Genomic DNA, 14,463 nt, shown 5'->3' on the forward strand with positions numbered 1-14,463 from the left:
ATAAGTTTTAAATTGTTTTCTTTGTGAGTAGTTGTCTCTGAGATAAAATTTAGTTTTAACCATTTAGAGTGTGCAGTAAATTCTTTGATTCTTAGTATGAGTCACACCAGTCCCTTTTAGGCATTCTTTCGTTCTTCTATTCACCACTGAACTAGAATCTTTGAGATTTATTTTATGTATCTGAAAGAGATCTTCCATCTACTGGCCCACTCCTATATGGCCACAATGGCTACAACTGAGGCGATCCGACGCCAAGAGCCAGGAACCTCATCCAATTCTCCTATGTCTGTGTAAGGGTCCAAGCACTTTGGTTATCTTCTGCTTTCCCAAGCATACTAGTAAGGAGTTAGATGGAAACTGGGTTCAAACTGGCACTTGAGGTATTGGCCTAACTTGCTAAGCCACAGAGTTACCCTACCACTGATCTACTTTTCAATCTGTGGATTGACCTATGCTAGACAGTTCATATAAGTGGAATTGGATATTATGACTTTCTTTGTTGTTCATTGTTTCTCATTTTTGGATATTGACATTTTTTATATCTAGCTTCTTAACATCCCTATGTATTCTTGAGGGTAGAATTTAGCAGCTCTGTGACATGGTATTTTTGGTGTCATTTCTGACTTTAGCAAGGAAAAGAAGCATTTAGCACTCCATAAATAAATATTTTGTGAGTAGGAGCTGAATATACAACAGGGTAAAAGAAGTGCTTTTAACAGGAACTTGGCATTGATAGCTTGTGGCTTCAGAGTAAAGTGAGAAAGAAGTTCTTTGTGACCTGCTGAATGGGAAATTTTAAAAGGAGTGAACAATGCTAAATGTTGCCCATCCTCTTGGTGCTGGTCCTATTGAGCTCAAGTTTCTTCACCAACACCTCTTTCCCCAGAATCATGTTACGATTCTATGATTGGGGCCCAGAGTGGTGGCCTAGCGGCTAAAGTTCTCACCTTGAACTTGCTGGGATCCCACATGGGCACCAATTCTAATCCCAGCAGCTCCACTTCCCATCCCCCTCCCTGCTTGTGGCCTGGGAGGGCAGTCGAAGATGGCCCAAAGCCTTGGGACACTGTACCTATGTGGGAGACCTGGAAGAAGTTCCTGGTTCCTGGCTTTTAGATTGACACAGCACTGGCTGTTATGGTCACTTGAGGAGTGAATCATCGGATGGAAGATCTTCCTCTCTGTCTCTCCTTCTCTCTGTATATCTGACTTTGCAATAAAAATAAATAAATCTTTTTTTTTTTTTAAGATTTATTTTTATTATTTTTATTGGAAAGGCGGATATACAGAGAGGAGGAGAGACAGAAAGGAAGATCTTCCGTCCGATGATTCACTCCCCAAGTGAGCCGCAACGGCCGATACTATGCCGATCCGAAGCCAGGAGCCTCTTCCAGGTCTCCCACAGGGTGCAGGGTCCCAAAGCTTTGGGCTGTCCTCAACTGCTTTCCCGGGCCACAGGCAGGGAGCTGGAAGGGAAGCGGTGCTGCCGGGATTAGAACCGGCGCCCATATGGGATCCCGGGCGTTCAAGGCAAGGACCTTAACCACTTGCGCCACCGCGCTGGGCCCAAAAATAAATAAATCTTTAAAAAAAAAAAAAAAAAGAAAACACACACACAAAAGTAATTACTAAAAAAAAAAGATTCTATGATTGGTTGCTGGGATGGGGTCCCAAAGACTATGTAGATGAGCTATTATCACTGTGAGTGTGTGGTCTTTAACACATCCACCTGGTTTGTATAAACAGGTGCTCTCTGGAAAGGTGTGAGATGTGTTCCTCTTTGGTGTATTTTAGGTAGGCTCAGGTTAAATACTGAGAACTAGACACTTGCACAAAAACTGCTTCCATTCTGGAAGTTTTACACTTCTTTCCTAGCTGACACATCACCTGTACCTAGAGATACCAAGGAACCTTTCTGGTTCCTCTACAGCTATCCTACAACTTTTTTTTTAATGCTGGGTTTTTCAAAAACTACCTGACATAGCAGAATATCTGCATTCACTGTTTTGTTTTGTTTTTCTAGTACTACTATAATTCCTTAACCCAGCAGTACCTTTACTGGGATGGAGAGAAAGAGACCTACATGCCAGCAGCAGAGTCTAGCTCCCACCAGCAGACTGGACTGCCTCCTGCCAAAGAGGGGAAAGAGAAAAAGGAGAAACCCAAGAGCAAAACAGCTCAGCAGGTAAGATTATGACCCGGCTCAGAGACCCGTACTTCTCTGCTTTTAGAGTATGGAGCTTAATTCTTCGTTTTTGACTTACAGCGTTTATGTCAGTTTTACTTGGACTGTTGAAAATTAGATGAGACATTAAGTGCTTGGAACATTTTGCAACTTTTAATTGTTATACATTGCCTGAAAACCTAGAAAGTAAATTTCCTATAGATTACATCTCCAAGGCTTTTCAGTGGTACTCTTCAGTGACCTTGGTTGTATGCAGCATCTCGTGGAAATATTTGTAGGTAGAAGTAGAAGTAAAAGGGGTCTGCAATATATGCTGTTGAGGTAAGATCTTTAGATGTTTCATGGTGGTATTTGTTGCTTTACATTATTAGATCGCCAAAGATATGGAACGCTGGGCAAAGAGTTTAAACAAGCAGAAAGAAAATTTTAAGAATAGCTTTCAACCTGTGAATTCCTTGCGAGAAGAAGAAAGGAAAGAATCTGCTGCAGCAGATGCTGGCTTTGCTCTCTTTGAGAAGAAGGTAATGGAACAGGAAGGGCTGTTCCTTGTAATAGGTATTGGGGAAACTTGAGACTTACGGCTATGTCTCTTTTTCCCAGGGGGCCTTAGCTGAAAGACAGCAGCTCATCCCAGAATTGGTGCGAAATGGAGAGGAGGAGAATCCCCTCAAGGTAAGGAACTAACACCAGTGTTTTAATGGCCACTTCGGGTTTATGTCTCATTTCGAATGTCAGTCTCTTCCCATGGGTATCTGGGGCAGTGGATGTGGTCTCTGTCCATGGGTATCTGGGGCAGTTTCTGCACTTAGAACTCATTTGGAAAGTTGTGTTTCCTGTTGGTGAGAGCAAGTGAGATGGAGCAATGAAACAACCTGAATTCCTGAGCTCAGCTAATTGAGTTTCATTACATCTGAAAGAGTTTTTAATGGTCTGGAAAGAGAAAATTAAGGCAAGAAAAAAACCTGTTTTGCTTCCTAGATACTGGTCCATTACTCTAATCTACTGTTGTATTTGAAGGTTATATACATGGTCAGTGGTTTGAATTCATCCAAGAAGCCGTTTCTTGGCTCTTAGAAACTTGGTCCCCGGAGGCTAGTACCAGGCTCAGCACTCAAAAGACCTAGCTGCTCTGTGCAGTTAAACTGAAATTCAATACTAAAGAATGGCAGAGTGATGGGGGAAGCTTGTGTTTCAGATGTTACTTCATCCAGGTACATAGCTGTCACTGTGTTCCTGTTGTACCCGTGGGATGACCCACCTTCTTTTATCCTCAGAGGGGTCTAGTTGCTGCTTACAGTGGTGACAGTGACAACGAGGAAGAGCTGGTAGAGAGACTTGAGAGTGAAGAAGAGAAATTAGCTGACTGGAAAAAGATGGCTTGCCTGCTGTGCCGGCGTCAGTTCCCAAACAAAGATGCCCTGGTCAGGCATCAGCAGCTTTCAGACCTTCACAAGGTAACCCTACCTTTCTGATCCGATCTAAGCTGGGGAGGGAAGGTGGTTAGGTGATATGATGTGAGCACCCTGACTTTGGGGAAGCTCAGTAAACGTGCACTCTTAAACAATGGCCATTTAGAAAGTTGTAACAGTGTAGAATGGAAAGAAACATGGCAACTCCCTGCACACCAGGGTCCATAATTTTTAACACCATAATGTAATGAAAGGAGTTTTGACTCCAAGAGTGCTTTAACTCAGATCCTGCTAATGTTACAAATGTTCAAATTGTCTGGATTCTTACTGTGTCTAAAATCTTCTGTCTAGCAAAACATGGATATCTACCGACGATCCAGGTTGAGCGAACAGGAGCTGGAAGCCTTGGAATTGAGAGAAAGAGAGGTAAATTGGAAACAGTGACCCACTAGGAAAAGTATTTGGTACCAGGACCCAAGGGCAGGATAGAAAGATTTGTCATACACTCAGCCACTATACTATAGCTCATGTAGACTCAGGCCTTACGTGATTTGTGACTCCCACTCTGTGACATCATGATGCATAAGACAGAATTATGCCCCATAGACTTCCACAGGTCCTGAAGTGCCACACAGGCACTGGTGAAGTGCGCGGAGTTTCAGGAGAACTTTGTGGTTTGATGTTACAAAGAACACTTTAGGACTCGGTGCAGTAGCTTAGTGGCTAAAGTCCTCGCCTTGCATGCGCTGGGATCCCATACAGACGCTAGTTCTAATCCCGGCAGTCCTGCTTCCTATCCAGCAGTCGAGGATGACCCAAAACCACCTTGGGACCCTGCGCCCACATTGGGAAACCTGAAAAAGGCTCCTTCCATCTGCTGATTCACTCCTCCATGGATGCAGAACTCAATCTGGGTCTTCCTGCATAGTAACAGGGATCAAGTTTTTAAGCCATTGCTGTTTTCCAGTGTGTATGTCGGCAGGAAGCTAGAATCACAAACAGAATCGCAAGCTAATAGAGAGAACGACACAGGTGTCCTGGGGAGTGTCTGAACCTCTGCTCATTCAGATAGAGACTGTGGGCTAGGAATAAATCAATGTGTCAGAAACTGTTCCTACCATGGTAACAATTCTGAAATATCTAGGTAAGGCTTTGCTTTCCTCTGTTTGCGTAGGGGGCCAGTTCCCCCTGGGATTGCTGAAGGATCTCTAGATGCTGTCTGTCCACAGATTTGGGCCCATTCAGATGCTGAAAGACACAGACAATGCTGTTCTCCTTCCCAAAAGACCTTCACAGGCTATACCCACCTGTCCCAGGAGACCGAAAACTGAACACAACTCTCTGGTTCCATGCAATATCTGTATAAACTGTTTAATTTATTTGGAAGGCAGAGAATAAAGATCTTCCACCTATTAATTCATTCCCCCAAATACCTGCAATAAGCAAGTCTGGCCCAGGCAGAACCCAGAGTATCAGAGTCTCCCACTTGAGTGGCAGGAACCCACACACTTGAAGCCATTTTCTGGTACCCCACCCCCAGGACACATCATCAAGAAGCTGGATAGGAGGTCTAGGGCTCATAACTAGCACTCGTGGGTTGTGAGCATTAAAAACAGGGCTTTCCCTGAGGCCTGGCATTGTATAGACATGACTAAATGTGACAGGAAAGAAAATTCGCTAGCCCAGTCTAAAAAACCAAATACTTGTTTAAAAAATGCTTGAGGTGGGCTCAGCGCAATAGCCTAGTGTCTACATCCTCACCTTGCATACTCGGGATCCCTTATGGGTGCCAGTTCGTATCCCAGATGCTTCACTTGCATCCATCTCCCTGCTTGTGGCCTAGGAGAGCCATCAAAGACGGCCCCAAAGCCTTGGGATCCTGCACCCATGTGGGAGGCCCGGAAGAGGCTCCTGGCTCCAGATCGGCTCAGCTCTAGCCGTTGCGGCCACTTGGAGTGAATTATCGGACAGAAGATCTTCATCTCTGTCTCTCCTCCTCTCTGTATATCTGCCTTTCCAATAAAAAATAAATCTTAAAAAGATGTATCACCTCAAGTGTTTTTTAAAGATTTATTTTTATTGCAAAGGCAGGTACACAGAGAGGAGGCTGATCTGAAGCCAGGAGCCAGGAACTTCCTCCAGGTCTCCCCCAAGGGTGCAGGGTCCCAAGGCTTTATGGCGTCTTCGACTGCCCTCCCAGGACAGTTAGGGAACTGGCTGGGAAGTGGGGCAGCCAGGACCAGAACTGGCGCCCATATGGGATTCCGGCACGTTCAAGGCGAGGACCTTAGCCACCAGGCCACCACCCAGGCCCACCAAGGTGATAAATCTTGAATTACCAGTAATTAGATGGATAATTAAAGCCTGAGTGTCTCTAGCAGTGTTCTTTTTTTCCTTCCACCTAGATGAAATACCGAGATCGAGCTGCAGAAAGACGGGAGAAGTATGGCATTCCAGAACCTCCAGAACCCAAGCGCAAAAAACAGTTTGATGCTACCACTGTGTATGTGACGTGCACCATTTTCCAGTTCATTGGCTGGGGCTCTGGCTGTTTTAAGTAACTGTGTGTTTGCCACTGGCAGGAATTACGAGCAGCCCACCAAAGATGGCATTGACCACAGTAACATTGGCAACAAAATGCTGCAGGCCATGGGTTGGCGGGAAGGTTCTGGTTTGGGAAGAAAGTGTCAAGGCATCACCGCTCCCATTGAGGTAAGCAGTGGGGTTGGCCCTGAGTGGGTACGTAGATTAGGGAGAATGAACCCAGGAAGCACTTTACCTTAGCAGTCTGCTTTGGCCAGCTGATAGCATCGCAGCTGAGGGGGCCTGCCTTTTAACATGTCCATTGGAAGGAATGGGTATAGCACTCCAGTTGTTTTTTCTGTTCAGATTTGTTATCTTTATGAAAAACCACCTTTTTTTTTTTTTTTTTAAGACCATGTAACTTTTGTTTTCTTGGTCATAAGAAAACTTGTCACAGAGAGTGCTTTTCTTTAGCACCCTTCCAAATCTGTTAGCTTGGATTTGATTTTTTAAGGGTTTATACTTAAGTGATTATGGTCTTATATATATGAAATGTAAGGTTTGATAAGATTTTCATTCATAAGAAATCCCTGAATTTGTCATCAGAGCAGCCCCACTGTGACCTCTCACATACTGATACTGAGCTGTCTTCCTGTTTTTTAAAAAAAAAAAAAAAAAAAACCTAAAAGCAAAAAATGGCCACAACAGCTGGGGTTGGGCCAGGCCACACTTGGGCCTGGAACCCTGTCCGCATCTTCCACAGATGGCTTGGGCCCCAGGGACTTAGCAGCCCATCTTCCTCTTTGTGTCTCCTCCTCTCTAATATATGCCTTTGTAATAAAGATAATTATCTTCCGTCCGATGATTCACTCCCCAAGTGATCACAACGGCCAGAGCTGTGCCAATCTGAAGCCAGGAGCTCCTCCGGGTCTCCCATGTGGGTGCAGGGTCCCAAGGCTTTGACTGCTTTCCCAGGCCACTAGCAGGGCTGCCAGGGTTAGAACCAGCACCCATATGGGATCCTTGCACACTCAGGGCAAGGACTTTGCTACACTGTCACGCTGGGCCCAAAATAAACAAATATTAAAAAAAAAAAAGGTGGAGCAGCCAGGGTTGGACCCAGTGAGGTGCCAGTATCGCACCAGGCAGCTTACCCCACTGGCCCCTGAGCCTGTGAAAGTGGCTCATCCCAGGCGTAGGTGGATCTATATGCTCTTGGCCAGTCCTGCTGCACAGGCTGTGGGCTTAAAGAGATGTGGGCGTGTGCCACACCCTCCTTGCCAGCCCTAATGTCCCTTTTTGTTTTCCCAGGCTCAAGTCCGGCTGAAAGGAGCTGGCCTCGGAGCCAAAGGCAGCGCATATGGCTTGTCAGGTGCTGATTCATACAAGGATGCTGTCCGGAAAGCCATGTTTGCTCGATTCACAGAGATGGAGTAGGACAAGGGGAGCCATGGAAGGCGCTCCAGGAGCACAAGGAATGTCTGTCTCTGAACTTCATTTTGCCCTCCCCTCTTGCAGGGCATGCTTTGTGCTGTTAATAGATTTTAGGGTGAACCGCTTCATTCTGCAGGGTTCTCCCTCCTCCCCCCCATGTTAAAGGAGTTCCCCTATGTGCATTATCTGGTAAATGGCCTTCCTTCCTGCTAGAGGGCCTGTGAACAGCCCAGAGGGCACCGTGGGTTTTTTGTACTTCCATGTACATAATGTAATGTAATGTGTTTTCCATGTGGTCCAGCAACCCCTCATATTCCTGGGGTTGAGATGCCCTCGGTGGTAGGTAACACTCAAACCATCTCTGTCCTTTATTGTAATGTCTTTCTTTGGCAAAAGCCTTGTGTATATTTGTATATTATACATTTGTACAGAATTTTGGAAGATTTTCAGTCTAGTTGCCAAGTATGGCTTCTTTACAAAAGAAATCCTTGAAAAATGGGTGTGTTGTGTTGTGTGTCTACCTTCTTGGTGAGGGTTAGGGTGGGGTGGAGGCATAACTAAGCCACTCAAGCCTAGTGATGACTTAGAAGAGTATTTTATGTTCTTCGCTTTACCCACTAGATTTTAATATTTATTTAATCTGAAAGGCAGATTTTACAGAGAGAGGAAAAGACAGGGCCTCCATCCTCTGGATCACGCCCCAAATGGGCAGCCAGAGCTGGGCAGGTTCAGAGCCATGTGCTTCTGAGTTTCCCAAAGAGTGCATGCAGGGACCTAAGGACTTGAGCCACCCTCTGCTTTCCTCTCAGGCCAGGTAGTATGCTGGATTGGCAGTGCAACAGTTGGGACAAAAACCAGTGCCCGAATGGGATGCAGTACCACAATGACAGCTCATAGCCATCATGACCTAAGATGGAATACCAGCCATGATTAGATGGGTATCAGAGCTTGGCAAGCTTTCACAGGCTACAGTTGAGGTGCTGAATGGGGATGTTGCTGCTCTGTGGGAGGCAGCCTTCCTGTTCCTCCCTACCTTGCACAGGCTGGGGAAAAACATGGCCTATGTCCCTTCTCCTGCAGTGCTCCACTTGGTGTCTTGGAGTTAAAGCCCAGTTGCTGATTTACTCAGATGCCAAGTCCTCAGGCCTGTGCAGTCTGCCGTCTGTACAGCCCTAGAATCGCCCTACCTCTGAGCCCTCACAGCCCCAGCAGCAGTCACAAGCAGCTTACTGAGGGACATCTGACGGCCTGGATGCCTGTGTGAGCTCAGCTTGATGACGGACCTAGCTCATCAAAGGCTGAGGGAGGAAGACGGCTTCCCAGAGGAGCCTAAGCTTCCCATCAACTCTCTGGATTGATGTTGGCACACCAGGAAGGCCTGTTCAGTCTGTCTATTCTGAGTGAAGCCTGTGCTGCTGTGCATGCTGTGGTGGACTACAGCATCTGTCAGCTGAGGCACGAGCTTTCTTTTTTAAAGTGGAGGGCCAGAGCCGCCCTCAGCCACGGCTGTCAGCAGCACATCTAGCCAAGGGACTGCAGCTCTACACTTTGGTCTATACTGCATCAGTGTCTGAGGCTGGATAAAGCTGTGGTCCTTTAGGCTGTACATCTTGCTGGTGCTGAGGGCCCAGGGAACCTCCCACTGGTTTGTTGGGTGTGGTGAACTCATCTGCCTAGTTCACAGGGTTTCTGTCATACCTTGATGAAGGGGGTGCTACAAGAGCAGTACAAATTTCCCCATCAGGGAAACCCACATTTGGAAAGGGCTTTTTCCAAGTTTCCTAAGTCCAAACTGCCCTTGGCTGAGACAGCTGCTGCCATGTGCTAGGCTTTGAGGCTGGCCAGTAACAGCTGCCATGGCTGTGCATCAAACAAGTTTCAAAGCCCAGATGAGCAGCCAGGCCTGATCTAAGCTCCCTAGGCATGCAGAGTCTGGCTGGTGGTCTCAAGGGCACCCAGAGCTGAGCCACCCTGATTCCAGGGAACTGAATGCCCTCAGAGACAGGTGGGACATGAGGGGCAGAGAAGGCCCTGGAAACAGGACCCAGGAGAATTGTGCTGCTCATGGCCGCCAGGTGGCAGCACTCCATCATCTATTTAACCAGACGGTGGTGGTGGGAGGGTGTCCCATCAAGTCCTCCAGTACTGGAGGCTTCGGAATGCTCTTTCTTGGTCTGAGATTCAAGGAGGCCTGGTTAGAACTTGAGGCTTGAAGTTCTGTGTGGAGCCAAGCAGATACCAAGTCTTACCCAATTCCTATTTTTGCAACTCCCCTTTTTAGAAAAGAGGAAGTTGCCCCCACAACTGGCCCTGTTCTAGTAAGTACTCTAGCCTTAGCCGTCTTATCAACCCAGGTAAACATTTCTGTAGTCGATAAAATGCATTTCTGCCTCTTATGCTGTCATCCCCCCTCATGGTTATTGACTCCTGATAGCCCACATCAGAGCTGCAGCTTCTGTCTACAGGGCAGAGAGAATTGAAGTCGATTTTCCCAAGGGCCTTCCCCCTAGCCTCCCAAAAAGTTGCAGGAGGGGTGGGCCTGTGGAGATGAATCCCCAGTTGGAGGTGCAAGGCCAGACTCTAGCACTGATGTGCCCCAACTGCAAAGTGAGCTGAACCTTAGGGTGATCCCAATGTCCTGTGGAAATCTAGAAGACTGGGAAATGCAAGAGGATGCTGGGAAGGGCTACAGGGAAATCAAGAACACGATGGGAGGAGGCTGTGTGTGGGGAAGGGGCGTGCAGGCAGGGGCCTGGGGAAGTCAGTTCCGTTCTGCCCAAGGCTGCTGAGATAAGACAGCAAAATTCTGCATATTGACAGGGGAAGGCCTTGGCAGGCTTTTGAGAGGAGGAGCCAGGAGGCTGAGCTGAGACCTCCCCCACCTTCACCCCCCCAACCCCTTTCCTGTGCAATAGAAACCCAGGAGCCCCTCATACCCAGGCCAGACTCCCGGCTCCAGGCAGGCATCACCACCCACCCCAGTCTGGCTGGACAGAAGCTATTCAAGAATGATTCATGGATGCAATTAAGCCTTCCCCGCCCCCCACCCCAACTCCCTGGCTGGGGCCTGGAGCGGGGTGTGCAGGTGTGGAACCTAGCCCAGCCTGCTTTGCAGGGTTTGGGTTCAGCCCACGGGCCTCCAGGACCCAGCACAGCCAACTGCCTGGGGATGCCCACACCAGATCCCCACGGCCTGGAACAAGACAAGGCTGAACCCAAATCCTAGAGGCACTAGCACAGGGGCTTCCCTCCCCCCCGTCTCTCTTCCCCCACCCATGGGTTGGGCTGAAGAGCTGCACAAACCTGCACTATGCAACAGGCACACACCTGCACAGCCCCCCTCCCTGCCCTGTCCTCCAGCGGCAGCATGCAGACACCTGCGGACCCCAACAATCTACCCCAGTGTGTGACACCTGTAAGCTCCTATTCCTCTCCCTGGGCGCTGGCCCCCAGGCAGGCACCCCCAGGAGCCAGGTGCAGTAATGAAATCTGGTTCAGCAGCAGGCTGAGAGGGAGCCTGCAGAGCTGTAGGCAAACAGGAGTAGGGGCCACCCCCACCGGCAGGCACACCTGTGTGTACCCCGCTTTCGGGATCTCCAACCAGAGCAGGTTCCTGAACTCACTGCATGGTCAGTGGTAAGGAAAGGGGAGAAGGGACAGCCACAGTACTTAATGAAATAGGTGGGCCCAGGCTCAACACTCCCCTTTGGACACCAGTAGCCACAGCTGGCAAGGGGATGCACCTTTCTCAGATTGGCAAGTGGAGATCTCAAGACAGAAGCCCAGGGCTCAGCCACCCTTCACCCTCAGATTGGAAGCCCTCAGGATCAGGCTCTGCCACAGGTTAGAAAGGCTGGGCTGGCCTTCTCCCTCAGACAGGGCTCTCCCAGGGACCAGGGACAGCTTTAACCTTCCCCTGAGCACCTCAGCACCAGTGTGGCTGAGCCAAAGACTCGCCATCTCCCAGACTCAATGTGAAAACGTGAGCAACAACCACACACCAGCACCACCACCACTACCAACTCCCCCCCTCAGATTTTTCTGGTTCTTATTAATGTAAATGAAATCTGCTCAGAGCGCCCTTAATGGAAAGCGTTCCTGGAATTTGACTGCGCACACGTGGGTGGGTGGGGGGGGTTGAGTCCTGAGATTAACCCTTGTGCTGCCAGACCCACCACCACCAACCAATGAACCACAGTGACCTTGGTGGGGACCAAGATAGTCACTATCTTGCCACATCCAAGGCGAGCAGAGAATCATTTCTATTCTAAACCTTGGCCTGAGATGGACAGGTGGCCCAGGGGCTAGGCAGAGTGTTGACAGGAAATGGGGAGCCCTAGAAGGTACTAGATGGAGGATGGACTGGACCAAAGGAGGGGGCTGCGGGTCCAGCTGCCCATCTGGTCCTCAGTCACGTCTAGCCTGACTGAGAGCTGGGAGTCAGGCAGACCCCCGCCCCTGAGATGCCGTGCCCTCTCCACCTACTTTACTCCTGAGACCTACCAGGGAAGTCAACTTGGGCTGGGGGCAGTTTGGGACCCCAGAGTGGATGCCCAGGGCCAGTTGCTGCAGGGGACCGGGTATAGGAGTACAGCAAAGCCCTGGCCTGGAGCCCACAGCGTGCCCAGCCTGCCCCCCTCCCCCAAGTCTGGATGCTTGTTCTGGCGCGCAGCCCCCAGCCGGCCCCGCCGATCGGGGTTTCACTGTGCTCGCGGCCAGGACCGGGTTGTCTGCCGCGGTGGTGGGGGTGGGGAAGAGTCTAGAATTTCAATTTCTCCCAGGTGTGGCTCGGGCTGTGGGATGCCTCCGGGAGGCTGGCTTTGGGGCCAGCACCTGGGGCGGGGGAGGAGTTGGGGGCCCCAGAGAGGGTTCTCAGGGAGAGAGGGACACAGCAGCGGGGCAGGGCGGGGAGGGGGACGGCGGGAGAGTCTCAGGGAGAAAATAGGAAGGACTCAAAGTGGGGATCCCTGGGAGGAGGTGGGGGCCCTTGATGGGCAGCGGGTTGGAGGGTTTGGGGGGAGGGGGCGGGAGTGGCAAAGGGCAGAGCTCAGAGAAGGGGGCTGGCTCCTGGGGGACAATGGGCTGCCAATCCTTCCCACCCACACCTGTCAGCCGGGCTGGGGGAGGGGCCTGACCCACTTAGCTGCATCTCCCCCAGGCTCCCGCGCTAATGAGCAAGCTGCTGGGCCGGGAGGCAGCTTCCCCAAGGCTGTGCCTCAGGCCGGCCCTTCCCCCACGGCCCCTCTCTATCTCCCGGGGGGTGTTATGAGCCCTGCTGCTCCCCTCTTCTGCAGTTGTGCCATCCCTGGCAGTGAGGAGGGGGCTGCAGGCCCCCAATGTGTCTGCTTAGCCCCTTCTTCCCAGGGACCTGGCAGACAAAGGCCACAGCTCCCTGCTGAGCAGAGCTTCGCTCGGATTCCACCTGTGGGTCCCACCTGCATGCCAATGAGGGCAGCAGCATTGCTTCTCGGCCTTTTGGCTAAGATCAAGTGCCAGTGAGGGCAGCAGCTGGGTAGCATGGGGGTTGCTCTGCCAGCCTGAAGTGTCCAGTACCTGAGTGTGTGAGGAAGACAGAATGGCTAGTAGTGCGCAGTCCAGGAGGAAAGTTGAGGGTTGGGTCAGGAGGGATGTGTGAGGAAAGGGGAAACGCTTGTAGGGGATGTGGCTGCTGTTTGCCCCCCGACCCCTCAGTTCTTTGGGAGCTGATTGTGGCATAGCATGTAAAGCTACAGCCTGCAATACTGACGTCTCTCATGGGCATCAAGTCCTGGCTACTCCACTTCCAATCCAGCTCCCCACTAATGTGCATAGGAGATTGGCTCAAATGCTTGGGTCTCAACACCCGCATGGGAGACCCAGAAAAAGCTCCTGACTTTGGCTGGGTTCAGCCCTAGCTATTGAAGCCATTTGAGGAGTGAACTAGTGGATGGAAGATTCTCTCTCTGTAAAAGCTTTTGTTTATTTGCTAGGCAGGGTGACAAAGACAGATCTTCCATTCCCCGGTTCTCTCTCCAAATGGCCATAATGGTCAGTTAGGCCAGACAGAAGCCAGGAAACTGGAGCTCCATCCGGGTCTCCCAGATGGATGCAAAGGGTTGCATTATTCTCTGCTGCTTTCCCAGGTGCATCAGCTGGCAGGACTGAAATCCACACTCTGACTGGGTACGCCCGTGTTCCAAGTGACATCTGAATCCGCTGTGCCACAACACCAGCTAAGGAAGACAACATGTGGGTAAGAGCAGGACTGGGAGGATGTAGTGTGGGGAGCAGTGGGAGGAGAGCAGGTAGTAAGAGGCCAGAGCTCTGAAGGAGAGCAGGCTGGGTGGGGCCAGGCCGCCCTGTCTTCCCTGCTCCAGCTCTTCTTACTCCTCGCTGACATTCTTGGGGTGCGTGGAAAGGCCTGGTTACTGGATTTATGCCCAAGTCCCCAGACTCCCCCCTCCTTCTGTCCCGCTGTCCATCTGTCCTCCCCTCCCCAAGGAATGCCAGGCCCAGGTGGCACTCTCTCACAACACCCTCAATTAGGGAAGGGCTTTTTTGAGATGGCAGCATCTGCCCCAACTACCCCCAACCCCCCCCCCCCCCCCAAAGCCAGCTGCAGGCTCTGGCCTCTGGAGCCTGATAAATATTTATGATGAAATAAGCAGGATCCGTCAGGCCCCAGCCCAGCTCAAACCTTTGTCCTTGGAGCTGGAGGGAGGCGGCCTCAAAACCATAGGACCTGAGCTGACAGGGGTAGAGCTAAGTTGTTGAGCTCCTCTGTGGCAGTCCTCTGTGTGGGCAGCCAACAGACCTAGGAAATCTCCTTACCATGTAGACAAACACTGCTCAGGGCAGGACTAACCATCTACCCAGGGAATGCTACAGCCAAGATGCCAGGAAAAGAAACTTCCTGACCCAGGATCTGGGTGC

General features: G+C 50.3%; 1 protein-coding gene across 3 annotated transcripts in view; it reads left to right on the top strand.

Moving 5' to 3' along the window:
* The window catches only part of RBM5 (RNA binding motif protein 5), a 31,721-nt gene extending 23,672 nt beyond the window's left edge, over nt 1-8,049 (top strand). For all 3 annotated transcript variants that reach the window (XM_040994509.1, XM_040994510.1, XM_040994508.1), the window contains exons 18-25: nt 2,024-2,185; nt 2,557-2,706; nt 2,786-2,857; nt 3,460-3,639; nt 3,946-4,020; nt 6,000-6,097; nt 6,177-6,306; nt 7,429-8,049. In XM_040994509.1, coding sequence (XP_040850443.1) covers nt 2,024-2,185; nt 2,557-2,706; nt 2,786-2,857; nt 3,460-3,639; nt 3,946-4,020; nt 6,000-6,097; nt 6,177-6,306; nt 7,429-7,554 — 993 coding nt within the window. In that variant the 3' untranslated portion in view covers nt 7,555-8,049. The remainder of the gene's footprint in view (nt 1-2,023; nt 2,186-2,556; nt 2,707-2,785; nt 2,858-3,459; nt 3,640-3,945; nt 4,021-5,999; nt 6,098-6,176; nt 6,307-7,428) is intronic.
* Nucleotides 8,050-14,463: the final 6,414 nt, after the last annotated feature.

This window comes from Ochotona curzoniae, unplaced genomic scaffold (assembly GCF_017591425.1).
Source record: "Ochotona curzoniae isolate NIBS_2020 unplaced genomic scaffold, NIBS_Ocur_1.0 contig_908, whole genome shotgun sequence".
Lineage (NCBI taxonomy): Eukaryota > Metazoa > Chordata > Mammalia > Lagomorpha > Ochotonidae > Ochotona > Ochotona curzoniae.